General features: G+C 53.0%; 1 protein-coding gene, 1 long non-coding RNA gene and 1 pseudogene across 2 annotated transcripts in view; 1 reads left to right on the top strand and 2 right to left on the bottom strand.

Annotated features, from left to right (window-relative positions):
- TMEM181 (transmembrane protein 181) overlaps positions 1–26973 on the bottom strand; it is a 60991-nt gene extending 34018 nt beyond the window's left edge. The window contains exon 1 of the mRNA XM_052645646.1: positions 26843–26973. Coding sequence (XP_052501606.1) covers positions 26843–26973 — 131 coding nt within the window. The remainder of the gene's footprint in view (positions 1–26842) is intronic.
- LOC128053193 (S-phase kinase-associated protein 1-like) lies at positions 6588–7071 on the bottom strand (annotated as a pseudogene).
- On the top strand, positions 9341–14368 carry LOC128053194 (uncharacterized). The gene is made up of 3 exons (XR_008199907.1): positions 9341–9431; positions 11456–11523; positions 13792–14368. It is a non-coding gene; the product is annotated as an uncharacterized LOC128053194 (long non-coding RNA).
- Positions 26974–27457: the final 484 nt, after the last annotated feature.

Genomic DNA, 27457 nt, shown 5'->3' with positions numbered 1-27457 from the left:
CGCCCAGTCGTGTCCGACTCCAGGGACAGTATAGCCCATGGAATTCTCCAGGCCAGAATACTGGAGTGGGTAGCCTTTCCTGTCTCCAGGGGATCTTCCAACTCCAGGGATCTAACCCAGGTCTCCTGCGTTGCAGGTGGATTCTTAACGGAGCAGAGGCAGAGTTCAAACACAAGTGTCAGACTCCAGGATATAGGGCTTAAGTTCTATAAAGCTTCCCAATGAGGTTGAGCCAGATGCCAGACAAGCCCATTCATGTACTGCTCTCCCGATCTGAAACGCTCTTTTCTCCCTGCTATCAGAATCTGACCCAGTATTCACGGCTCACCTCTGTGTCCCACCTTCTCCATGAAGCTTTCTCCTGTTTCTCCATTGCTTGCACTGGCTGCCCAGACTATTAAACCACTACAGCACGTGTGGTCAGCACTACAGAGCTGAGAGCTTGAAAATAAAGCATCAATTAACTGCACAGACGCCAGACAGACACACGGTACGCACTCAGAAAACATCTATTCAACTCAACTTTTATTAGTTTTCACCGAAGTGTTCATGCGGTTCCCTCTAGTTGGTGGTGAGAGGCTCTGGAGCAGGGAACCGGCTCCTGTTTCCCCATGAACCCTGGCCGGGTCAAGTGCAGCCACAAATGAAGTCCACCTCGATAAGCAGGGCAGGAAGACTTCTACACAATCCTGCTGGCTCACAACCATGTCTCTCTTCTTCTCTTGAGGGGACCCATACATCAGTCTTCCTCTCTGGGTCCGTGTATCTTTCCACGCTCAGGCATCTAACACACACACACACACGCAAAAATCCTGGCCTCTATGGAGCCCTTCCACCCTTGGAAGACCTTTCCAATGTGATGGAAAAGACTATCACCTTAGCGCCAGCTTGGACTCTCTGGGTCCCTTCTAAATTAAATCTCAGTTTCACAGGTGATTTACGATATCACAGACATAGTTCCTAGAGAACCTACAAACCCCTTTCTTAGAAAGCCAACACCCAAAATTGCAGCTTTAATCCAAATCACAGCGAGCCCTTCCCTCCACCATGGGCATTCATCACATTTCCCAGGGACGCTTCCAAGGAAGGGGTGTTTGTGGAGACATCCATTCCCAGGAGGAAAAAATGGCGGGACACCCGTCCTGCAGGGCTCTCCCAGGCGAGCATCCTCTTCACCTGACTGGGGCCCCTTGAGGCCGCTCCTGCTGCTCCGCTCAGCTCTCACTCCCCAGGCAGGGCAGCCTGCTTCAGGGGTGAGCACAGCACGGTCCTGTCTCAGCCCAGCTGGACCTGGCCTGGCGCGGGCGGAACGTCTCCACGCCGACGTCAGGTGGGCGTCTCGGGGATGCCACGCTGACAGCCAGACCCCTGGCCTCCCACGGAGGCCCTGCAGTCTTCCAGCTTCGGGAACGGGCAGCTCCAACCGGGCTGCTGAGGCCGGAAGCCTCTGGAGTCTTTTCCTCGCTCCCACCGTCGACGTGGCCACAAACCCCTCAAGCTACAGGAGACTCGGCCCTTCTCACTGTGCAGGCAGAGCCTCTGCTGGCTTCCCCAGGACAGCATGGCCCCTGTCATCCTGTGAACCCCCCTCAGCTCCCACCGCCCCCTTCCCCGAGCTCTGGTCCCCCCATCCGCTCCCGTGGAAGCCAGACCTCCAGCGACTCCCCTGTCACTCACGGTGACAGCCAAGCACCTCAGGACTCTTGGGGGCATGCGTGTTACACGCCTGGGGGTGTGTCCGCTGGGACACATGGCCGCGGGAGGAAGGGATCTTCAGGGCGCGGAGGAAGCACTACCTGCTGCTGTCTTTCCAGGAGCATCCTCTGCCCGCCTCCCACCCTGGTCCTCTGACGCTGAAACCAGCCCCCCCACAACAGAGGCTGAAATGCCAGACTCCCCTTCCCAGCCTGCCCCTCTGCTGGCCCGGAGCCTGAGGGAAACCAGCCGGGTGCTGCCTGCCTTCCGTGCCCGTGACTGAGGGCAGGCACTGCCTGTCACCATGCCACACGTAAGAGGGTGGCTGCCGCCCACAGATGAGGATGCGGGAATAGAAAGATGGAGACACCTCCCCCCACCGCCGGTCGCCCCCGTCCACGCCCGGGTCCCCAGAGCCATCAGATTAACCCTGGATGTTCCCGCCTCAAATTCCAGACACCCCCTGCCCCCGGATGTGTCAGCCACATTTCATGAAATATTCTATCGGAATCGAAAGCTTCCCACTGATACCCACACCCTAAAAACAAACCAAAACGAAAAGCAAAACTTCAAGGCAGTCATGGAGACGTGGAAACCTTCTAGTTCAAGGCACCTGGGCGGCCCTTTCTGAATGTGAAACAGTCCCCGGGCGTCCCCGGCACTGAGGCACTGCTGTCGAGGCCGACATCCGTCCCCAAGGCCACCATCCAGCCCTTCCCTCCAGCCCCCACCCTCCCGGACCCGCTGAGGTCTTGGCTCCTAGGAGGGCCCCCACAACTGGCTGCTCTGAGGAAGCAGCTGTCTCCCCCTGCAGGACAGGGAGGGGGCGCACACGCCTGTCCCCGGATTTCCCCATGGGTTACAACCATCTGCAGCCCCCCAAAACCCCCACCTGGAGCTCCCCTCTGCCCTCAGGGTGCCGTGTGCTGTGCCTCACAAACGCCAGGTGTTTCCCTGGTTTCTCCCAGGTTCTCATTATTTTCCCTGCTACGTTAATTGTCAACATGTAACTTCTTTCTCTCGGAGAAGGCAATGGCACCCCACTCCAGCACTCTTGCCTGGAAAATCCCATGGACAGAGGAACCTGGTAGGCTGCAGTCCATGGGGTCACTAAGAGTCAGATATGACTGATCGACTTCACTTTCACTTTTCACTTTCATGCACTGGAAAAGGAAATGGCAACCCACTCCAGTGTTCTTGCCTGGAGAATCCCAGGGTTGGGGAAGCCTAGTGGGCTGCCATCTATGAGGTTGCACAGAGTTGGACACGACTGAAGTGACTTAGCAGCAGCAGCAACTTCTTTCTCTAATGCTTCTGTGGCTCTGACTTTTGCCCTTGGTGTCAGCGAGCTGGCCAAGGCGGTTCCCAGCAAGGGCCCGCCCTGGGGCACCCTTGGCCAGCGGACAAGCCCGGGTCCCGTCAGGGCCACAGGGCACTCCTGAGCGGCTGATGGCCAATGCTCCTTGGCCCACTAAGCACTTCTCCTTCCCACGCAGGCCTCATAAGAGTTAATCAAACAGCATTAGAAAGAAACCTCGGGGGAGGCGAGCACTCAATGAGCCTCTTTATCGGCTAGAGCAGAAGGGCCAGGCGGTGGGCAACACCTGAGTGAGCAGAGAACACGCTTCAGGGTGTGTCTCTCAGAGAGGTGGAAAGGGGTGGGGGCAGGGAGCACCACAGCTTCTGCGGTGACAAGAGCCCACAGGGGGTGATCAGCGTGCAGCCGGGCGGGAGAAAGAGCCCCAGAAGCCGCAGGGGCTCAGAGTCACGTTTTCTCCACGTGAGAGCCTTAGCCAGCCCTGATGTAGCGTCAGCCTGCAGACTTCTGTCCCAGAGGATGCCATCACAGATCCTGTCCAGCTCTGACGCATCCCCGTGACACCAAAGAATTACCTGTCTTTGCTCGGCTCACTGAGTCACGGTACAGTGGGTAAATACAGACTAAAGCTGCTTCAGGATTACAAATGCTGCTGTTTGCTCACCATATACCCAGGTTTCCCACTGTAGAATTAGAAACGTAGAATCTGGGCGGTGGAAAGGGATGCTCCATCTCTCGGCTAGTTCTCACGTTTCAGTTAAGACTTCATTTTTCTCACAATCTGTATCAAAAAGTGGTCTCATCTCCCAGGGCCCAAAGGGCCGGCCTGGTGCCTGTCAGGCTGGGTTCAAACCCTGGCTTCCCCACTTCCTAGGCAGATGCTGGGTGGGCAAGCAGGTAACTTCTCGGGGCGTCAGTGTCCTCGTCCAAAAATCAGAGGTGGGGAGAATAATACCCACAGGGAGGGAGACAAAAATGAAACTCTCAGAAGAGTGTGGTAAGCACAGAGGAGGGACTCAACTGCATTAGTTATGAATAGGAATGGTGCTTTTGCCCTACCCTCTACTTTTTCTTAAAAAAAAAAAACAAACAAACCTGTTTTCATCCTCCTGATACCCCTGAAGATCCACTGTGTAATATCGCCCCTCCTCTGGATCAGAGAGCCCACCCAACATCAGGTGTATTCCCTAAGCACCTACCTGGTACCCAGTCAGGTGTCTCCCTGTGAGGCAGGTATCATCGACCCAATTTACAGATGGGAGAGCAGAGGCTGGGCAGAGCATATACCCACCAAGGTCCCAGTCAGCAGGACACGGAGGTGGGATTTGAACCCACAAGGTCAGAAGTGGAAAGGAGACCCACCACTCTACCGTAGCCTCCCCAAACTCCCCATTTTAAATGACTCACCATTTAATGGGGTTTGCAAAGGAGAGTAAGAATTCTGAGATTTCTTTTTAAAAAATATTTTTATTTATTTGGCTGTGCCAGATCTTAGTTACCGCACTCGAACTCTTCGTCACAGCATGTAGAATCTAGTTCCCTGACTGAGGCCCCTGCACTGGGAGAACAGAGTCCCAGTCACTGGACCACCAGGCAAGTCCCAAGAATTCTGAAATTTCAATCAACCAACTTGAATATATCACAAAAAATTATCCTTATTCCAAAAGGCCATTAGGCAGATATTCAAGGCCCAACAAACTCAAAATGTATTCTGATGAATGATGTTCCAAGCTGCTCAAGGAGCCATGAATTCATGTGTTATCCTTGCTTGCCAGGCCACACCCCCAGGGACACAGACCCAGGAGCGTGTTGGTCAGGTCATCGAATACCCTTTCCATGGCAAACAGAGCAAGGCCCCACGCCAGGCAGCCCCCAGCCCAGAGGTTAAGAATTGCAGGCTCCGGAGGCCAGCGGCCCGGGCTGGAAGGCCTTTGCCCCACCGACCAGCAGGGTGATCTGGGGAGAACCACGTCCCCTTCCAGAGCCCCTAATTCCTGAACTGTAAAATTCAGGAAACCGAGGGACCCTGCTGCCGTGGGCTGCTGTGATAACGAGGTGAGTTACGACGGGGAACTTGGCGAATGCTCGGTCAGGGCCAGCTGTGACTGAAGGCGGGTGCATGAGCCCCAAGACCGTGGGCCCTGGAGCCCACTCCCAGGCTTTTGTCCTCAGTGACCTGGAGAAACTCGCCTGGACTTCCCTGCGCCTTAGTGTCCTCATCTGGAAAACTGGGATAAGAGAAACCTCTTGACAGGAAGGGAGGCGATGAGGGTTACATGGAATGACAAACTGCCACACAAGCACCTGGCCCACAGTAAAAGCACTGTCATCTTTTGTTAGTTCCAGAGATCCTTCCGGTTCAGAAAAGAGACCATCCTAAGTAAGGGACGCAAATCTAAATAGCTCTACAGCTGAACGAACGAACAGGACACTCACTCAGCTCTGCTGTCCCCTAGGGCCCCAGGACACTCAGAAGATATAGCCACCACCGCAGGGCTCCCCTGTGTCACCCGCTTGCTGCTGCAGAAGTCTGAATAACACCTTTTTTTTCTACGCTTACATGCACCCAGGTGGAAGGAGACTTGCAAAATACATTCTTCAAAAACTGGCCATAAATGCCAATCGAGATACACACAAGAGGCAACCTGATGGAAACCGTCAGAGAAATGGCCTGCGTCAGAGCAAAGCAACAAATGAACCCGAGAAATCTCAGCCACTTGGGGCCATGCAGCTCAAACAGGTGTTCCTGTTAGTCACTTTTAGCAAGAAAATGAGACACTCCCTCCCCCGTCCCCACCTTTAACTCCCAGCACCTCTCGCTTCCCTAGTACTACCAGAAAAGGAATGTGTTTGCAGGAAACTTAAGCATAAAGCTTTAAGAACTGGGAACTCTTTTTTTCTGACTGGTTCTGATGGCAACCTCTCCTGACCCTTTAAAAAGAATAGGCTGGGACGCACCTGAGCAGAGGTCAGGGCAACAGCCCCGCGTGAATGCCCCCAGCCCGGAAGCCTGCTCCTGCAGCCGCTCTGTTTGCTCCCAATCTCCCTAGCCCGTTCTTGCTCCTGGCTTCTCTTCCTGCCCCATCACTTCTCACCTTTGTTGCCGTGGGTTCCTCGTCACATTTACGAGGTCTGACCCCACCAGGCACTGGAGTCCTGCTTTAGATTTCCAGGCTTTTTTGGAGGGTAGGATTTTTTTTTTTTTTTTTTTTTGCAAGTGCTTTATTTACAATGCCAATTTTAAAAGTCACTAAACCAAAATTAACTGGACAATAAACTAGGTAGAAATGGCTTTACAAAAAGGGACAGCCCAAAATGCCACTTTCCATAGGGATCCCACAGTTCAATTTTATTCAGAGCAAAGAAAAGGAACTTTGGATCATTAGAAGAAACTGGGCTGCAGGTTTGGGAACTGTACTGAAACTGCACGTGCAATGAGGACAACGTTCTGCTCACACAGTTGACTTGCTGCTGCATTCGTTGCCTGTTTTTCCAACATTAACCATTATAAACAAAGCAGTGCGACTAGTATTTGGAATAATCCTTACAGTGTTACGGCACCAGACATGAAATTTCACTTCTCCTCACACCACTGGTTCTCTTTGTGTACCTGGGCTTCCCCTTCTTCAGTAAAATCATTATTGATATTGAATGTCTTTCGAATCCCAGGAGTTTTCCCGTTGATCATATTAGCAAGTCTTGCAGGTAACGTCAAGCAAACCTTTGATGTCTAAGTAGTTTGCTGCCAATATAAGCTCAAAGAGTGTCCCTTGGTCAACTTTCAGGAATTCTTGATCCTAAACAGGTATATCGTCTGTTCGTTTTTCTTTGTTCTCATCATCCTCAGGAGGAGGGTCATCCTTGTGGTGGGTGTACCACTGAACGACCTTTTCTAATATTGCCGCATTAACGTTTGGCAGGGGGACTGGATCATCATCTCCTTCATCACCCATTCCCAGATCTTCCAACGTAGTCTTGAGGGTCACAGACTATTTTGCAATTTCAATATCAACTTCGATTATCTCTCCATCAGAGCTCTGCAACTTAATGGAAGGCATGGTGTCAGGTCTCAAGGAGATGGCGGGCCGGAGTCAGCAGGTTGGCAGTGTCCAACAGCAAAACTGAAAGGTGGAGAGCAAGGCCAATACAGCCAGAAGGTAGGATTTTTGTTTGTTGCCAAAGACGTTTTCCTCATTTTCAGGTCTGTACCGTTCTGAGTGTTGGACGATGGTGGCCAGCTGGCCTCTGTATAAGCAATGCTGGGCCCCCTGCTCGACAGGACAGCATGTGGTGGCCGACCCTCCGCAGGGGAGCGACTCTAAGACTCGGGCTGCCACACTGTGCGGGCCCAAGGAGATTCAGTACGTGAGGACCTCAACATGCTCCTTGTCACTAGGCCACAGGGTCACAATTTCAGCGTTCTCAGAAGTGCTGTTCACATAACTGGACTTGCCTGGTGGCTCAGATGGAAAAGAATCTGCCTGCAGTGCATGAGATGTGGGTTCGATCCCTGGGTCAGGAAGATCCCCTGGAGGAAGAAATGGCAACCCACTCCAATATTCTTGCCTGGGAAATCCCATGGACAGAGGAGCCTGGCGGGCTACAGTCCAAGGGGTCCCAGAGAGTTGGACAGGACTGAGCAACTAACACTTTCACTTTTCACTTCACAAATGAATGTTGCACCCCAGAGTTGGGCAGAGGCAGTACTGCTATCCTACCTCCCTCTGGGGTTAATTAAAAGGAAGACCTTTCAAACACCCATCTGGGACTGATACGTTATGCAAGTCAGGTTTCCCATGTTGAGCTAAAATGATCAGGTCAGAAACTTCTGCACAAGTAGGAGGAAAAACCTATCCTTGCAACACATGTGTTTGCATTCAGGCAACATGCCCAGATCCTGCCTCTCTATGTCCACAGAGAAATGAGCAGAAGTGCACTGCAAACCTTTCACCCTCTAAAACCTCAGACACACAGTGACACTCTCACAGTCCCCTCTCAGAGCAGCCTTCGATTTTGGGGAACTGCCCTCCTCACCTCCCATCACAGATGCCGCTCCCCACCACAGAGACACAGGGACTCCCTTCTCGCCACCGTTTGGGACTCAAATACTAAAACTTCTTTCTTAATTCTCTCTCCTTCTTTTCCAGATGTCCCCTGAGGAACACCCAGGTGACTCTGTGGCGTCAACTGCAAGCTTCAGGGACGGCGTCTGTGAGGCCACGAACAGGTTTTTTTACTCATTAAAACCCCTTCACTTCCCAGAAATAATAAGCCTGAAGTCAGCAGACTGTAAAACTCGTAAGCCTCGTGTCCCCCACATCTAAAGAGGCTTGCAGCGAGCTCCCAACGTGGCAGCATCATCAAAGAGCCCACGGAGCGCCCCGCCCTCTACCTGGCGCTTGGACAGAAAGCAGGGATGAACAGGGCCTCGGCCCGGGGCAGGGGGTCACTGCCTTTGCAGCGGGAAGGCCGGGCAGGGGCTCCAGCTGGGGGCAAGGCACTTCTCGGCCATCTCCATAGCGCTGCGCTGGGGAAAGACGGGGTCCCCCGGCTCCCCGGGGCGAGCAGGGCCTTCCTGCGCTGCGCTGGGGCCGAGTCCCGCCCTGGAACCCTGACCCGGTCTCCGACGCCAACTCCAGCTGCGCCGGCGAGCCCGTGGAGCGGCCCCTGCGCCGAGTGCCCCGCGCGAAGCGCGGGCGGCACGCCCTCCCCGGGCCCCCGGGCTCCACGTGGGCGGGGGTCCCGCGGCCGGCCTCCCGGAGCCGGACGGAGAAGCCCCAACTCCGGGCCCGGGGGGAACCAGGGACTCCCCGCCCCACACCCCCTGCGCCCCCCTCGCCCGGGCCGGCACTCACGGTTCCATCGCGGCGGCGCGGCCCTCGGCGCCGGGCGGGCTCTGGGCGCTCACTGCGGCCGCGGCAGCCGGAGCCGGAGAGACAGCGGCCGGGGGAGCGCCGGCTCCCGGAGACTCGCGGAGCGCGACGCGCGGCCTGGTCACGTGCGCGGAAGCGGCTCGCCGCGGGGAGGGGCCGCGCCGGGGGCGGGGGAGGGGGTGCAGGGCTGGGGAAGCGACAGGGGCCCGGGAAGGGGCGCGGGCCGGTGGAGGCTGGGCAGCCCTGGCATGCCTTGCTTCCGGGCCGCTGGGGAGAGCCCCCGCGGCGCGACCACCTCCCCTGAGCCCCTCGAGCGCCGAGGCCGGCCCGTGGGTAGAGGGGGTGGAGGGGGGTGTCAGACACGGGTTCACCGTGGAGTGAATGGAGGACTGCCTCTCACTCCTCGCGTCCGGCGGTCGGGACAGCACGCTAGTTCAGCCACCCTTCGCTTTCAGAGCGTCAGCTCAGCGAGAGAATGGCCGTGGGAGTCCAGGAATGCCTTCGGTTGTCTGAAAGGTGTCTGCACAGACACCCATGCCTGTGTGGTAAGTTGCTTCTGTCGTGTCTGACTCTGTGCGACCCCATGGACTGTAGCCCACCAGGCTCCTCTGTCCATGGGGAGTCTCCAGGCAGGAATTCTGGAGTGGGTTGCCATGCTCTCCCCCATAGGTGTCTGCATTTTTCTGGCGAGGGGGTCTGTAACCTTCCGTTTTCACAAAGAGGTTTGTGACCCCAAAGACGTTAAAAACTGGGGCAAACCTCTGACACACCCAAGTGATGAGGACAGGGGAGCTTTTCTGGCAGCTTCTCCCACAAACCTTTTCTGAACTGTGACTACCAGAGCGTGCAGGTTTTCTGTCCCAGGACAAGCGCTCTCAGGAGGGGTGTGTGGGGGGGTCCCACCTCCCACAGAGCTGACAGCCTGACCCTGCAGGTCACCATTCTGCTAAGGCGTCTGGACAAGCGCTCTCAGGAGGGGTGTGTGTGGGGGTCCCACCTCCCACAGAGCTGACAGCCTGACCCTGCAGGTCACCGTTCTACTAAGGCACCTGATCAAGTGCTCTCAGGAGGGGTGTGTGTGGGGGTCCCACCTCCCACAGAGCTGACAGCCTGACCCTGCAGGTCACCGTTCAGCTAAGGGGCCCGGACAGGAGCAAGTGTTCAGAAACATCGCAGTCCAAGCTGTTTCTAAATGGTGTGGAGACATGAGCTGACCAAAAGCACTTTCTAGGTTTAGCATCTTGCCTCACCGTTCTGAAGTTCTGAAATCAAGAACAGATGAAGATATTTCCAGACCCTCTTTGGAGCACTGGTTGAAATGTCCCCTGAAGGTCCTGAAATGTTGCTGGGGGCCTATTTAAAGTCAGTCGGAACGAGGGAAAATGAAAGACTCCAGCTGCCTTCCTTGTGCATTTCTCATTCACTCACTAAGCTGTCAGCTAGCTTGAAGATGCCAACATGAACACCCAGCCCCTGCCCTCAGCAAACTTAGAGGCAGAGGTATTAACAGTTACCAAAGCAAAGTGTGACGCGCATGGATTTGCTCGGGGGCTCTGAGGAAGGGCACCTACAGTTGGGGGGTGGGGGTGGGGTGGAAGAGAATGCATGGTGTCCGGCCTCATGGGGTGAAGGTTAGAAAGTTGGAGTGGGGACAGGGTTACCAGGCAAACCAACAGCCTGAATCCTGGGTAATTAGGACAAGAAATTCCATTCACACTCAATCTGAAACTGCGATTCCTAAAGGAATAACAGAAGACTATCTCTCGAATTCTTTTCATACACTCTCAGAGGGACAGGGTTCTTCCTGACAAGACCAGGAAATGTAAAGGCCAGTTGCTGCAGGGACAGGCCGGGTAGCAGTGTCTAAAGGGGACAGCTGCCACTCAGCGCTTTGAGAAGAGTTTGACTTCAAATGAGAGTTTTCAGGTGACAGCCTTCCGATTCCAAAACATTGCAAACTTGTTCAAAAAAATATTTTAATCTCTGAGGATGAAACCAAACACGTTGGTGGCTGCATTTGCCCAGAGACAGCCGGCTTTGAGCTCTCAGTTGCAGCCAGGCTTATCGGGTATAGAAATGCCTGCTTTGAGGACTGGGCCAGCAACCTCACCTCCCCGAGACATCCCCACAGACTTCCTGCTCTCTTCGGATGACTCCAGGTCTTAGAAGAGTTGACATCTTTGAGGCCCACACTGCCTCCTGGTAACTTCTCCAGGAAGTGGTCCTCCCTTGAGCTGTAGCCCTGCGTCACTTCCATCCCTCTTATCCTCACTCGTCTGTTCTTCCAACCTTAACTGAGTGCTCAGTGGGGGCTGGGCATGCTTCTCAGCTCTGGAAACAAGGCAGAAACCATGGGCAAGTCACTGTCCTCCTGGGTCTAACCTTCTAGTGGGACACGGTTAGCTGAACAACCAAACAATTACATTGTTAGCACTGTGATGGGAGAGGAAATGGAAGGGTGCCGTGATGGTATCTGTGACCAAAGGAGTGGGACCCCCGTGTGCCGGGGTTTGGAGGAAGCTGGTCTGATGCTTAGCCATCCCTCACGTCCCTCCACATCCTCCTCCAGGTCCCCCTCCTCCGAGCATGCTGCTGTTGGGCACCTCCCTCGTTAAGCTCAGAATGAACACGCTGCAGGTGAGTCTGTGTCAGCCTGAGAGTGAGCGCGTGGGCAGTTTCCACCCCGTGGGTCCATTACTCCATTCTCAGGTTGCCCCCTCCGCTCTCTGCTCAGGTTCATGCTCTCCAATGAGAATAACCAGCAATTGCTGAGCACCTACAAAGCCTAAGGCCTGTAAATTCTCTTAACAGCTTGCTCAGTTACCAGTGGTCATCGTCCTCATTTATAGACAGGAAACAGGCCTGAAGAGGTGAAGTGCTTTTTCTCAGGAACTGTTGGAAAGAACCCAGGAAGACCTGACCCCAGCATGGGACCTCCAGTGTTGGCGTCTCATGCATTATTGAATGTGACAGGGATGCAGCATGACCAGCTGAGGCCCGATGCAAATGGGCCACCAGCTAGATAGAGTCTCTCTAACCACAGAGATGTTCCAATGCAAATAAGCCCCCAGCTGGAGTCTCTCTAACCACAGAGAAAGCCCACATTTGTCAACCTTGTTCTTATTTTAAAACCTTCTAAAATCCGGCTGTAGTATATTCACAGTATTCTCCAGTAATCCTATTGAATTGGGAAATTTGACCCATGGGTAAATGAGTATGTATGTATTTGAAACCCTGCTCTGCTATGCTAGGTTGTTTCAGTGGTGTCTGACTCTTTGCGACCCTATGGACTGTAGCCCGCCAGGCTTCTCTGTCTGTGGGATTCTCCAGGGAAGGATACTGGAGTAGGTTGTCATTTTCACCTCCAGGGAATCTTCTGGACCCAGAGATCAAACCTGTTTCTCTTAGGTTCTCCACCACTAGCGCCACCTGGGAAGCTCATCTGACACCCTGCCTTGCTAATCTGGGTCAAGAATATCCTCTGGAGAAGGGAATGGCAGTCCATTCCAGTATTCTTGCCTGGAGAATCCCATGGATGTAGGAGCCTGGCAAGTATACTGCAGTGGGTTGCCATTTCCTTCTCCAGGGGATCTTCCCGACACAGGGATCGAACCCAGGTCTCCCGCATTGGAGGCAGATGCTTTAACCTCTGAGCCACCAGCGAAGCCCAGGCTACAGTCCATGGAACTGCAGAGTCGGACACGACTGAGCTACTAACACGCCTACTAATACTACCTGCTTCAAAAAGGATCTTGATGTCACGAATAAGATTGGTCTGATACCACTTATTCTTAAAAAACCCTACTCAGACCTGATGTTCATCTCCTAAGGGTCAGTGAACCGTTTCTTTTAAATAATCTCCTTCTAGAATAGGACCAGAGTCAAGCCCACCAGCCTGCAGCATGCTGACTCCCACTCACGGCTGTTTTTCAGAGTTCAAAGCAACAACTCAGGAGGCCCATCTGCAGAAGCTGTGCTACCCCAGGAAATCAGCTGTCTGCTCCAAGGGACGCAACTCATTTCCCAGCTTAGCAAGGGACGTTTGTCTAGCATTTTGTAGATACTCCATCGTGGTTTCCTGGACTCTTTTGTTAACAATAACCAGTGACAGCTAACACTGAGTATTCATGCTCTAAGTGGGCCCCCAGTTCAGGAAAAGAAACGGCTTAGTCCAGTTCCTCCTAACCTACTGTCATAGCTCAGGCTGCCTCAACAAAATGCAGAGTGACTGGCTTACACAATAGAAGTCCATTTCCTCCCACTGCATGCGTGAGTGTTCAGTTGCTTTAGTCGTGGCCGACTCTTTGCGACCCCATGGACTGTAGCCCTCCCCCCCACCCCCAGACTCCCCTGTCCATGGGATTCTCTAGGCAAGAATACTGGAGTGGGTTGCCATGCCTTTCTCCAAGGTTTCCTCACCTTCTAGAGGCTAAAAGTCCCAGATCCAGGTTCTGGCCATTCAGTTTCTGCTGAGGGCTCTTCCTGGCTTACAGACAGCCACGCTCCTGCTGTGTCCTCACACGACCCTTCCCTGGTGCAGGGTCTCTCCCGTCCCTTCTCACAGGACACAGTCCTGTCAGACCAGGGCCCACCCTCCGGCCTTCTGTTGTCGCTCAGTTGTGTCCGACTCTTTGTGACCCGGTGGACTGTAGCCCACCAGGCTCCTCTGTCCATGGGATTCTCTAGGCAGGAATCATGGTGTGGGTTGCCATCTCCTCCTCCAGGGGATCTTCCTGACTCAGGGATCGAACCTGCATCTCCTGCATTGCAGGCGGCTGCTTTACCACTGAGGCTCACTTAACCTTTAATTACTTCCTTACTCCTAATACGGCCATGCTGGGGGTTAAGACTTCAACCTAGAAACTTGGAAGGGGTACAAATATTTTTTCCCTAACCCTCCTGCAGCCATGAAATTAAAAGACTCTTGCTCCTTCGAAGAAAAACTATGACCAACCTAGACAGCATATTAAAAAGCAGAGACATCACTTTGTCAACAAATGTCCATCTAGTCAAAGCTATGGTTTTTCCAGTAGTCATGTACGGATGTGAGAGCTGGAGTATAAAGAAAGCTGAGCACCGAAGAATTGATGCTTTTGAACTGTGGTGTTGGAGAAGACTCTTGAGAGTCCCTTGCACTGTAAGGAGATCCAACCAGTCCATCCTAAAGGAAATCAGTCCTGAATATTCACTGGAAGGACTGATGCTGAAACTCCAATACTTTGGCCACCTGATGCAAAGAACTGACTCGTTGGAAAAGACCCTGATGCTGGGAAAGACTGAAGGCAGGAGGAGAAGGGGACGACAGAGGATGAGATGGTTGGATGGCATCACCGACTCAATGGACGTGAGTTTGAGTGAACTTCAGGAATTGGTGATAGACAGGGAAACATGGCGTGCTGCAGTTCATGGGGTCGCAAAGAGTCAGACATGACTGAGCAACTAAACTGAACCCTCCTAAGTGGCAGATTTCTTGAAAATTTTTTCTGACCTAGATAGTACAGAGAATATAGAATTAATTCCACGCCAGCAACTTGGTAATTGCCTACTCTTTGCTCCAAGGCAGGAAAATCTCAGCCTTAACTCTTCCTTGAGCATGATGACAGTTGATGTTTAGCAACATCTGTTGGCCTGTGGTCTGACAGCTCCTGGACAGCCCCGTGCTGCTGACTTATCTTCCCTGCAACAAGCAGAGGTACTTGCACGAGCCGCTCAGTTCTCTCCCCTGTTGCCTTCCCAGGACTGCCCCGCCCCATCGTTTGTAGGCGGGAGCAGACTTCACAGCCCACTTGTTGCATCACGTGTGGGTGCTTCCTTCTCGATGTCTTCTCTACTCCTAAGAACTGACCATTAGAAGCAAGGGTCTAACTGTGGTTCAGATGCTTTCTCTTGCTTATCAAGTTTAGTAATGCCAGGAGTGAGCTTCCCAGGTGGCTCAGTGGTTTAAAAAAAAAAAAAATCTGCCTGCCAGAAGACCTGGGTTTGATCCCTGGTCTAGGAATATCCCCTGGAGAAGGAAATGGCAGCCCACTCCAGTATTCTTGCCAGGAAGTCCCATGGACAGAGGAGCCTGGTGGGCTATTAAGAGTCCATGGGCTCACGAAAGAGTCAGACATGACTGAGCAACTGAACAACAGTGATACCAGGAGCACAGAAGTTCTGCCTGGCACTTACGGCCAATATGAGGCTATTGTTTTGGCTGTCTTATTATAATTGTATTTGTTCCCAAGTTTCATTGCTGTATGACCTGAGGTAACCCTATTGGGGTTTCATTGCCCTAACCTGAAGTAACTCTATTGGTTTTCTATTGCCACAGAACAAATTACCCCAGGGCTTTGTGGCTTGAACAGCATCTATTATATCTCAGTCTTGGGGGCTAGGGAATTCCGGGTGCAGCTTAGCTGGGTCTTCGGGCTCAGGCTCCCTCACAGGCCACAGTCAAGTTGTCAGCCGTGGCGGAAGCCTTCTCAAGGCTCAACTGGGGAAGGGTCTGCCTCCAGGCTCACACTGTGATTGTTGGCAGGATCTGGAGGTCACGCTCGGTTCCTTGTCACCTGGGGCTCCCCACAGGACAGCTTACAACACGGTAGCTTTGTTTCCTCCGAGTGAGCAAATGAGGAGAATCAGAGTGGGAGGTCAGTGGAAGTCAGTCTTCTGCCACCTAATCTCACATGCACGATCGCAGCGCCTTTGCTCTGATCCTTCGTTTATCAGCAGACCACAGGTCCACCCTGCACTCACGGGGTGAGGAGCTTGCCAGGGTGTAGGGGGCCGTGGGGGCCATCGCAGACGGTGCCTCCTACGGTGACTTGAGACAGCAGTGGTTCTCTCCCGTGGTTCTTTGTGTTGACTGAGCTCAGCTGGGTGGTGCTTGCTGGGAGTCTCCCTTGACAATGCACTCAGATGACATCTGGGGCTGCAGTCACATGATGGCTCATCTCTGCTCTGCTGGAGGCATGTCTGGTGCCTGAGCTAGGCTGGCTAGAAAGCTGGGGGCTGGCCAGGCAGTGTTCCTTCCTCCCTGTGGCTTCTCCACATGGCTGGCTTGGGCCCCTCACGGTCTCAGGGAAGCCGGACTTCACACATGGTGGCTGGCTTCTCCTGGGACAGATGCTCTAAGACACCTAAGCTGAAGCTGCAGGGCTGCAGTGACCTACTCTCAGGCGTCATTCAGCATCTCTACCACCACCTTCCATTGGTGAAAAGAGAGCCAGAGCCTGCCTGGGTCCCAGGGCGAAGGACAACAAAAGAGCATGAATCCTGGGAAGAGAGGCTCTTTGGGGTACCCTCTTTGGAGCTTAGCTACCATAGTCTTAAAGTCCACAAACAAACATGTTTGCTTCAACTCTTTTCTTCATCTCGAAAGGTAAGGTAACTGTGCACAGAACTTTCAAACTCACTTTTAAGTTTCCTACCACGCTAAAGAGTTTACATATATTATCTCATTCTCTCCTCTAAGAGACCATTAAACCAAATGCGCTCTTTTGCCTCAGTACCTGTTGGTATTTGCAAAAATGAAGACTAGTGAGTCTGCTGGGGCCCAGTCCTGATCCCACATATGCAGCTCAGCACAGCCCTGACTCAGGGCCCCCAGGTGCCCCTGCTTACGAGGAATCAGTGTCCGGTACACCACACCCTTCACTTCTCGTTTTGGTAGTTGGAGAGTTTTTCAGCATCAGTCCCAATCTGTTAGACTAATGGCTCGGCGGTAAAAGGCTGCCTACCAGTGCAGGAAGGTGCAAGAGATGCAAGTTGGGAAGATCCCTAAAAGCAACCCACTCCTTGCCTGGAGAATTTCATGGAGAGAGGAGCCTGGTGGGCTACAGTCCATGGTGTTGCAAAGAGCCGGACCTGACCGAGCACCTGCGCTGAGCATGCGCACCTTTCATTCTCAGCATTTGACCGCTGCATCCCCCACCATCTCCTGTGGCCTTTCTTGGTCCTCAGCTCCCCAGGCCTGACACCAGCCTGGTAGAGACACAGCCCGACAGGTGCTGAGCAAATGACACCACTGGATTTGTCAGACGACTGGTGCTGCACTAGCGCGTTTTCTAAGAGTTTTAAAGAAAGGGGGGACACCTTCCCGTGGAAGGAAAGGGAAGGGGGCTGCAGGACAGCAACTGCAGCCCTTGGAGGTGGGAGGGATTCTAGCTGGAAGACTGTCCTGGTTTTCCTGAGACTTTCCTAGGTTTAGTACACACATGCATGCATGCATGCATGTGCACACACATGTACACATGGATGAACACGTGCATGCACACGCACGTTCACATGCATATGCACATGCGGGCACACACACGCACACATACACATACCCCTTTCCCAACTTAAACCTGATAAGCCTCAGGCAGCTCAGATCACAGAGAAAACTGCAGACATGTCTTCTGGGGAGACTGTCCCTGGGGTACCCCCTTCAGACCCACAGCTGACTTGGTTTTAGAGCCAGGGGGGCTCTGAGATGGTTCCACAAGACGTGCAGACGTGATTCCAAGATAGCACCAATGGCTCCAAGTCAGGACTCAGTCCTCCTGACTCTTGCTCACCAAACATTCCGCTGCTGGTTTAGAAAGTACATGCAGGGAGGAACCTAAGTCCACAAGAGATACTGGAGTCCTAACCACCGGTGCCTGGGACTGTGGCCTTATTTGAAAATAGGGTCTTTGCAGATGGTCAAGTTAAGATGAGGTCAGAGTGGGCCCTGGCCCAATAGAACTAGTGTCTTCTTAATAGAGGGAAATCTGGATGATAGACAGACGTGCATAGAAGGAAGACGATCTGAAGACAGACAGCCATCTATGAGCCCAGGGACCTGCAGGGCCCCCAGAGTCTAGGAGAAAGGCCTGGAATAGGTTCTCCCTCATAGCCCTCAGAAGAAATAAACCTGCTGACATCTTGTTCTCAGAATCCTGACCTCCAGAACTGTGAGACCATGAATGTCTGTTGCTTAAGCCCCCATTTCGTGGCACTTGGTCACAGTGGCCCTGGAAACGAATCCAGAGCCCCAGGGTTCCTGTTTCAGGGACAAGGCGTGCTTCAAGCCTTGCACGTCCTGCCCCAGATTGGAGGCCTGTTCCCCTCTTGCAGACAACACTCTTTCTGCTGCACGGGCTGAGTCATCACTGCAGCTGAAAGACGGGCCCCCGGAGAATAACTGGGGTGCTTAACACCTGCTCTGCTCTCCAGGAAGCAAATATCTTCCTCTTTTCTTCTTGGTTCAGGGCAAGATGTAGCATTAAAGAAAAAAAAAAAAAGAAAAACCTCTGCTGCGTGGGTCATTAGCTCTGCTCACATTAAGATGCACATAGAAACGGAGCTGGGGTGAACCACCAGGAAGAGCTCTGAGAAGCACATAGCACCTCACTATTGAGTCCCGATGCAGACAGAAGCGAGCAGCCAGTTCGAGGCATTCTGGACTTCCCTCCAGCACAGTCGCACACCTGAAACACGAATGATGGACTGCCCGCGCATTCACTGACGCAGCCCAGCTGGGGGCATGAGAACCTGCGGTAGCTGTGGCTGCCTGTGCTCTCTGTTGGGAAGAGCTTGGCCAAGAGGAAAGCAAAGCTACAAGAAAAGAGAAAAAGTGAGCCCCTGTGACATTTCTGAGTTCTTAAATTTAGCTGGGCTAAGTTACATCTGTCACTGGACTTTTCAGTTAAATGCCAATAATTTCCCTTCTTGGACTACACAATATAACTTGAAATCATATCACTTGGGGTACAGAAAGAATCCAAATCCTAAAGACAGACAGGGAGAGGCCAGAAAACAATAACCCGTATGGTACAGACATCACCTGAAGGAAATGACATCACCTGAAGGACTGCATCATCTGAAGGGTGTTTATAAATTGGAAAAAGAAAACAAATACTGAGGAACACTGCCAAAGCTGCCTGAAAGTGTCTCAGGGGCTGCTGAGTAATCCAAGATGTAGGCCCATTCTGGGCCCCTGAGAGCAAGACCAGGACCTTCTAATGAAAGTCACAGGGAGCTGAAATTTGTCTAGAGACAGGATCATCCTCATTTGTAGAGTGACTTTTAAGTTGACACAGGCAGAGAGATTACCATATTCATGGACACTGAAGGGGGAAAAAGTTCTGCCAATGCAATTAAGGTCCCATTGGAGAAGACTCTTGAGAGTCCCTTGGACTGCAAGGAGATCCAACCAGTCCATTCTAAAGATCAGCCCTGGGTGTTCTTTGGGAGGAATGATGCTAAAGCTGAAACTCCAGTACTTTGGCCACCTCACGCAAAGAGTTGATTCATTGGAAAAGACCCTGATGCTGGGAAGGATTGGAGGCAGAAGGAAAAGGGGACGACAGAGGATGAGATGGCTGGATGGCATCACGGACTCGATGGACATGAGTTTGAGTGAACTCCGGGAGTTGGTGATGGACAGGGAGGCCTGGTGTGCTGTGATTCATGGGGTCGCAAAGAGTCAGACACAAGTGAGTGACTGAACTGAACTGAACTGAACCTTGAATAGTCTCAGATCCCATGATTCCCCTTCAAAGAATAAAAAGCATATGAGCCTTCATTTAAAATAAACTCCAGATCCCTGTTCAGTGTTATTCATAACTCAATGTGTGGTCCTTGCCCTATTAAGAAATCCCTCTAAATCCCTTCTTTAGACCCCCTGGAAGTCAATGTGCCGTTCCTGGAACAGCCTGTGGCAGCCAGAGATGGAGAAACCCAACCCAAGTCTTAACTGCAGAAACGTAAACACTGAAAACTGGAAGGCACGCATCAGAGCCCCACTGTGATGGCTCACAGGCAGAGGCGGGGAAGGCAACAACCGACAGGCACCTCCATTCCCATCCGGGACCTCATTCCAGGCAAGCAGGACACTCACGTCCTCCTGGGGTCAGGCAAGGCTGACAGAAGGCTGCCCTTGCTGCCAGTCTCCCTCCTGACTGGCTGGTTGGCAGGGAGAGCAGGTATGACATGGTCTTCTCTCATAGTGACCAGTCCAATAGCAAGGTTAAAACGTGTGGCTTGGGACTTGAATTTATATCTTGACTCCCACCTGAGTGTTCTATTTTCTGTACCTTATAGCAGAAAACACCCTCAAATGTCCCTGTTTCTGAGCTGGGATCAAGACACTGTCCCCAGGCCAAGATAAGGACCAGGAACCTTCAGAAGTCAGAGAATAACCAGAAGCTCTAACCGGGGGTCCCCAAGGGACAAAGGTCTGACTCCATATCAAGCCTCTGGGACCCACACTCACCATCTCCTTCAGACCTGGAAAGCTGCCCAACGGGTATCGAGAGCTGCTAATGCCTGGCTCATAGGATCCAGCGTTACTCAATTTACACATCGGTATTGCATGGCGGAAAGAGGGTCACCCGCCTGAGAGTGGTCTGAAGCAATAAATGGTAATTTCCAGAGATGCTTAGCGCCGTTAATCATAGTGCCATGGCCTTGAGGAAAAGTTGGGTCCATTCTAAGCTCAGACAGTAAACAGGAAAAGACTTTGCCTAAGATGCGCTGAGACTATGTAGAGGACGAGGTGTCAGAGGAGTACGTGAAAGAAAGTGAAAGTCGCTCAGTCATGTCCGTCTCTTTGTGGCCCCATGGACTATATAGTGCTTGGAATTCTCCAGGCCAGAAGACTGGAGTGGGGAGCCTTTCCCTTCTCCAGGGGATCTTCCCGACCCAGGGATCGAATGCAGGTCTCCCACATTGCAGGCAGATTCTTTACCAGCTGAGCCTTCAAGGGAAGCCCAGAGAATGTGAGGGAAGGGCATCTTTGGGCCCCTGGAAGGATCAAGGAGCTCTGAGAGAGAGTCCCAGACCCAGGGGCAAATCCTTCAGGGTCGCACTGGGCAAGGGCCTGAAAGGGGCCACTGGATTGATGCTTTGAGGTCCCAGGTGACCTGGGCTAGGGTGGCTCCAGGACAGGTGTGGCAAGTTCCTGGGTTTCGGGGCTGATGGAGGAAGAGGCAGGACCACGAGGTGGCAGTGTTGCACAACAAGCTTTGCTGGGTGACGCTTGGACAGATTGCACTAGGGGAGGTCCCTCTTAGCAGGAGGATTCCCCCCACCCCTCATCCCCCCCACTCCCAGCCCCAGAATACTACACAGCAGGGAGAGAGGGCAGGGAACTCCCAAAGGAGAGGGGGAGGAGGGAGAGGGCCCGTGTGTCCCATGGTGTTGCTCACAGACCCCAAGGGGGTGGCTCCCAAAGGGGAGCGTGATTCATGGTCTTTGTAGCCATGGGATCTGTCACAGCGATGCTGTCTTAGTGACTAGCAGATGCTGGGTACAGTTTCATAGGTGTGCAAAGCAAGGACTCTGAAAGGCTCAAAGTATGCTTATTCATGTGTGTGCTGAGTTGCATCAGTCATGTCTGACAGTGACCCCAGGCTCCTCTGTCCATGGGATTCTCCAGGCAAGAATACTGGAGCATGTTGCCATGCCCTCCTCCAAGGCATCTTCCCAACCCAGGGATTGAACCCACATCTCTTATGTCTCCTGCATTGGCAGGCGGGTGCTTTACCCCCTGCACCACCTGGGGAGGCCGTGCTTCTTTCGGCTCTATTTAAATGGTGAGCATTTGAGTTGGGTGCCAGTGGGAGGGAGTCAGGGGTCTTCTGTGAAATAAGTGAAGAAACAAACAACATGGGAACCAACTTGCCAGGACCACCTTTAACCCATTTATAGAACAACAGGATGGGTGGGATGGGGGGAGGAAGCCAGACCAGCATACGCTGGAGAGGACGGCGTGGTTCCTCCCAAAGGAGCCAGGCAGAGGGAGGGAGTCAGAGTGGGGAAGGGCAGACCTTAGAACAGGGGGGTGACTGACAAGGTGGATCCCAGAGCAGGGAGGGGAGAGCTGTGGGGGAGGGTTGCTCCCTGGGGGTGTCCCACCAAGACAGTGGTTGGGGGGGCACCCAGGGGTCGCTGACTTGCTCTGGCATCACTGCTGGCGGCTCACATGTCCATCTGCTCAGGCTCGTGGGCCACGGCCCATCTGACACCTGTATCTTGTCCCAAAGAGACAACAACAGTGCCAGCCTCTCCCCACGGAGCCAGATTTGTACCCAATTCTAAGCTCTCCAGCGTGTAAGCTTCATGAAATGATCTTTCTACCTTTGAAATGATGGCGCTGGAGAAGCTGGTTCTAACAACACATGTTTCATCAGTGACGCTTATCATTTCCTCTCATCAAAAATGAAACAAAAGACAGAGACATTAGTGCTCAACAGTCAAGAGTTGCCTCGGGTAAGCTGAAAACAAGGAGAAAGTCAGCCGCTGAAACATGAAGATTCACATCAGGACCCAAGGGACAGCGTAAAGATAGGCAGGTTTGCCGTAAGTGGGGAAAAAAATCATTCTCAGACCTTTAAACCTGACTGCAAACTGACCAGATGTTTCAATCCAAAAAGGAGGGTGAGTCAGCCTGGGAGCATGGTGAAGGCAGAATCAGCAGAGGTGACAGTGGGCCATGGCCCTGAGCTCTGAGTAGGGGAGGGGGAGCCTCAGCTAACACCCCGAGACTTCTGTCCGGCTGGCAAGTCCGTCCCGCCAAGGAGGTGCGTGCTCCAGGCTCGCTCAGCTCGATGCTCGTCAACCTTGCCCTCACACACATGGCTTCTCTATCGTGGCTGAGGATCAGCCCAGGATGATTAAATCAGAATCCTTGAGGGTGGGGCCTGGGCCTCGGCATGTTCAAAAGCTCCCCCAGGTGATTCCAGCTCTGAGCAGCCCTGATCTGATTAGGGCCCCCAGCACTGACTCCATGCCCACCACTGCCTGTGTTCTCAAGGGTCCGCACTGGTCAATTAAATAATGGCGTTCTGATTCTGCACAGTAGACCAGAGCTTGGTCAATGTGAAGGTTTCACTCAGCAAGGTTCTTCTCAATGTGCTGGTGAAAAGAAGCCAGCAGGACTGAGGGCCGGCCTCAGAGTCCTGAAGAATCCACTGAGGGATGAAATAAATGTTGCTTCCAGAAGCCTCCTGGGTTGAGGACGCCCCAGAGCATCACTTCACTGGCCAAGAAAACTCAAGCCCAACTTGATGGCCCCTATTTTTACACAGGTAAAGTAATAACCTGAGAAGCAAAGGATGGACCAGCCAAACGGCCAACAACAAATCCCCTGAGAGTCGAGCTCTGAAGGGTCACGTCTATTGTCCTGTATACTTCTATATTCTTGTCTATATACTTCCCTGGTGGCTCAGACGGAAAAAGCGTCTACCTGTAATGTGGGAGACCCGGGTTCAATCCCTGGGTTGAGAAGATCCCCTGGAGAAGGAAATGGCAACCCACTCCAGTACCCTTGCCTGGGAAATCCCATGGACGGAGGAGCCTGGTAGGCTACAGTATCAAAGGGTCGCCAAGAGTCAGACACGACTGAGCGGCTTCACTTTCACTTTCTATCGTCCTTCATGTGTCTTTACCCTTTACCCTTGATGCCATGGACATAGCTGACTGCCTACCCGACATCCATTCTCCACATCTTCTTCCTAACAGAAGGAAAGAGTCCCTTAAAGAGCTAAGTCTTGGGGAACGGGCTCCTCTTCAGCTTCTGGGGCACTCACACTTGCTAAAGTCTGATGCCATCCCCTTGCCAGCCTGTGTTCAAGAAAGGACGAGGGGCCCCAATCTAGTCAATGAGACACAGGAGCTGGTGTTCTTTAAAGCTTTCTAACGAAGCATAACACACACACAGAAAGTACATGTCATGTGCGCATGCAAAGTTACTTCAGTCGTATCTGACTCTTTGTGACTCCATGGATTGTAGCCCGCCAGGCTCCTCTGCCCATGGGATTCTCCAGGCAAGAATACTGGAGTGGGTTGCCATTTTCTACTCCAGGAGATCTTCTCGACCTAGGGGTCAAACCCGCATCTCTTGTGTCTCCTGCATTGGCAGGCAGATTTTTTACCACTAGCATAACCTGGGATGCCCATTCTAGTATGGAACAAGCCAGATTTATCTGTTCTACTGTTGTGAGTATTTGGCTGCCTTCCAGTTCAGGAGTATTACAAATTGTGCCGCTATGAACATTTTAGAGTGTGTCCATTGACAGATATGCATATCTATAGGGCACATACCTAAGAGGAGATGCTGGGCCAAAAGGTATGTGCATGTTCAATGTTAGTATATACCTCAAACTATTTTCCACGGTGATTGTACCAGTTTAGCGCCCATCTGTAGTGCAGGAAAATTCCATGTCCTTGTTAACACATGTCTGTTTTCATTGGTGCCGTTTGGTGGGGGTATAGGAGAGATTCTATGACTTTTGCTGCGGGCTTCAGTTATTCCTCCTCTTTTAGAGAGCTATAGAAAGCCAGCCAGTTCTCCCCATGAATATGAATGAGAAGCAATAGCCCAAAGGATTATTAGTGGCCAAGTACAGTCAATCGCTACCACATAAAAAAAGAAAGGACTTGGTAGACACCACTAAGCTGGTATCAACAAGTCAGTCCTTCACCTTATCATTTAGGCTGGTGGCTTTGGTTTTTCTGGTATCTGTACTGGAAAGTATCTTTAGTGTTCGCTTCATAAAGCACTTGAGCCTCACAACATCCCTGCTTCATTTTTCTGATGTGAAAACTGATCACCAGTGAAACTCAAACATTTTGCAAAGGCCAGGGGAATTAGCAAAGCATTAGGATTTCAGACGCCCAGCTTCCTGTTTTTTTTCACCCAGATTATGCGGCGCCCCCTTTCCTAGTACAGCGGTCATGTCTCATTTTGCGAAAATGACTGTGAGTCCTTTGGTGACGTGGCTGCTCTTTTACAGTGATAGCAGATTACATAGCTAAGATGCAAACAGCCATGCCACCTAACTGAGGGGCCAACCATCGTCTGAAAGCAGCATTAGCAAGCTCTCTCCTTTCCACACTCTGTTGCGGGGGGACCGTCATCTACATGAGGCGAACCCTGGTCCTTCAGGGAAAAATAGACTGGTGATTTTCAGTCATAAGTCTCTAATGAGGAACTGAAGAAGGTGAGAAGAACAGGAGCAAAAATTATAGTAGCAAGTTCATCTCCAGCTAGACAAAACACAGGAGCTGTAACTACCAGCTTCCCAACTTAGAAACCCAAGAGTATTTCACCTAGTTTTGTAAAGGTGCAACTCATAGATATAAGAATTCAATGGAGCAGGGGAAGTCAGTTCAATGACCTAAACATCTCTTCACTAGAAAACAGCCTTTGTGATTCAGCCTAACCGACACACAAGATTATAAAGATTCTGCAGTAAACTTCTTCTCAGGCCAGGGCGAGGGGGCAGAATTCAGTGTCTCCTTCCATCTAGAGTGAATTCATGGTCTTCAAGATCCAACTCAATCAATGAAGTTACTCTGGGAGCAAAGATTTAAATGCTTGTACAGGACAGGCAACCAAACTGCTCACGTCACTTAAATCCTCCAATCGCATCACACTGGAATTCTAAAGAATCCCATATTTCATCGTCTTGCCTTCAGTGTGCTATGACTGGGCCCTGAGTATCTCTCTGACCATTTTGCTCCAAATGTGTTGGTCTGTCCCTTGAACATATCACGTTATTATGGCTTCAGTGGCTTTGCACTTCCTCTTCCTCTTCTGGAACCTTTCTCCCCAGATTATTGTCTAGCCGGTAGAACTCATTCTTCCCTTCTCAAACATCACCTTCTCAAAAGGCCTTCCTGGACCACCTTCTCTGAGCAGCACCCCATCACTCTATCATGCCACCTGGCGTATTTTCTTCCTAGCACTCACTGAAGCCTGCGATCACTTGCCAATTACCTATAAGCCCCATGACATCAGGGACCCATACGGTCAGATCTCCTAGATTGTGAGGTTTATCTAAAAGCTACCCCATATGATCCTGAGATTACATTTTTTTAAAATGGGCTTTTCTACGCAGTCATTTTATGACAAATATATTAGTCAGCAGTATAGTGCCAATTAGCCCAATTTACCTGATGATAAATGTGATACTTGTTCTCCAGAGTACCTGTGAATACATACATGTGACCTTCAGCCAGAGTGGACTGTACAAAAATGAGCACCACTGCTTCAGAGATAGCTGTGCAACATACCTGCCATCCTCAAGCACAGAGTCAGTGAACTGTCACTAGAAGGCTCACCTTAAACAAGATTTCTGGTTCAAGCTTCCCATTTTACAGATGAGAAGGCGTGAAGTGCAGAGTTAGCAATTAAGTTTCTCAGGGTCAGCGAGATAGGTTAATAACAAAATCACTCTAGACTCCAGTCTCCAGACTCCTGAAGGGTCCTTTCATTTCGTGGGCAACACACCAAGTAAGTGCAGCCACCAGAAGTGGATAAAGGGAAAGCGAAGAGAGGAAGCTGCGGGTGCTCACAGCTCTCACGCCGGCTACAGGAGAGGGAGAGGGAGAGGAACAAAGACGAGCCCAAACCCACCGCTCCCTGGGGTGCTGAGCACCGCTTCCCCCTGCATCTTCCCCTTGGTGCCGCCCAGCCCTGAGGCCCTCGGCCCCCAACCCTCCGCAGCAGCCAGGCCTCGAGGATTTCCACCAAAGCCCCTGGGGCCTGAGTTCCTCGGAGGAGAGGCCAAGGCCCTCCCTGCAGCCCTCGAGGGCGAGAGATGTCATCGCAAACTAGGTCTGGGCAAGGCGAAGGCCGCGGAGGGTGGAGGGGTGGGGGTGGGGATGGAGGGACAGGAAGGGCAGGGGAGAGGGAGGAACTCAGCGGGGACCAAAACCCACTAGGTCCCTTTCTCAGGACTTGAGGGTCGCAGCTCAAGAACAGAAAAAAAAGCTGTCCACTTCAGCTCCCTGGAGTTGCCCTTGACCCCCAGCACGCGAACGCCGCAGCCCACCCCGCCGGCCTGCAGCCCCTTGCCAGCGCGGGGGGGAGGGGGCGGAGAGGGCGGGTCCCCGCCAGGCCCCGGAGCTCAGCTCGTCCCCGGGACAGGGGTCAGCGGGGGCGGGGCTGCCCCGCGGCCGGCTCCGCCGCCTCCACCCCGCCTCGCGGCCCGCGCGCCCCTACCGGTAGTAGCGGTCATCTCGGAAAGGCGTGAGGTCCTCCTTGAGCTCCCGGTACGCCTCCTGGAGCCGCTTGCACAGGTGCTTGAGCTCGCTGCAGAGCGGGGGCTCGAAGGCAGGGTACTCGGCGTCCATGCCCGCGCCGCCCGCCCGCGCCCGGCGCCGCCGCCGTCCGCGCGAGCCCCGGCGTCCCCTCCTCCCCGCCGCTCCGCCCTTTGTATTGCTTCCTTCGCCCCCTCGCTCTTCCCAGCTCCGGGGACCGGGAGCGGGGGTGGCCAGCTGGGCGGGACCGAGGAGCAGGAGAAGCAGGTGGCGGAGGAGGTGGGGAGGGGGCGCGCAGCAAGGTGAGGCCCGGCGCGCTCAGGGCGCCAGCGCTACGGCGCGGGGAGCCGGCCCCAGGGAGGACGGGGATAGGGGTACCCGCCCCGCCGCCCCGCCCCGCCGAGGGGGCCCTAAGGAGCGGAGGGTGCCGCGCCCATCGGCCGCCGCCCAGGGAGGAGGAGAGGGAGCGGACGGGGGTGGGGGTGGGGGAGTCCAACACAAGGTCATCTGCCGCCCAGGACGAAAATAGAAAGGGCCACCCCTGCTACTGCTCGGGTGGGGAAAGGGAATACGCAGG

This window comes from Budorcas taxicolor, chromosome 9, assembly GCF_023091745.1.
Source record: "Budorcas taxicolor isolate Tak-1 chromosome 9, Takin1.1, whole genome shotgun sequence".
Lineage (NCBI taxonomy): Eukaryota > Metazoa > Chordata > Mammalia > Artiodactyla > Bovidae > Budorcas > Budorcas taxicolor.
The sequence above is the reverse complement of the archived record's forward strand: the minus strand, read 5'-3'. Positions and strand labels throughout refer to the sequence as shown.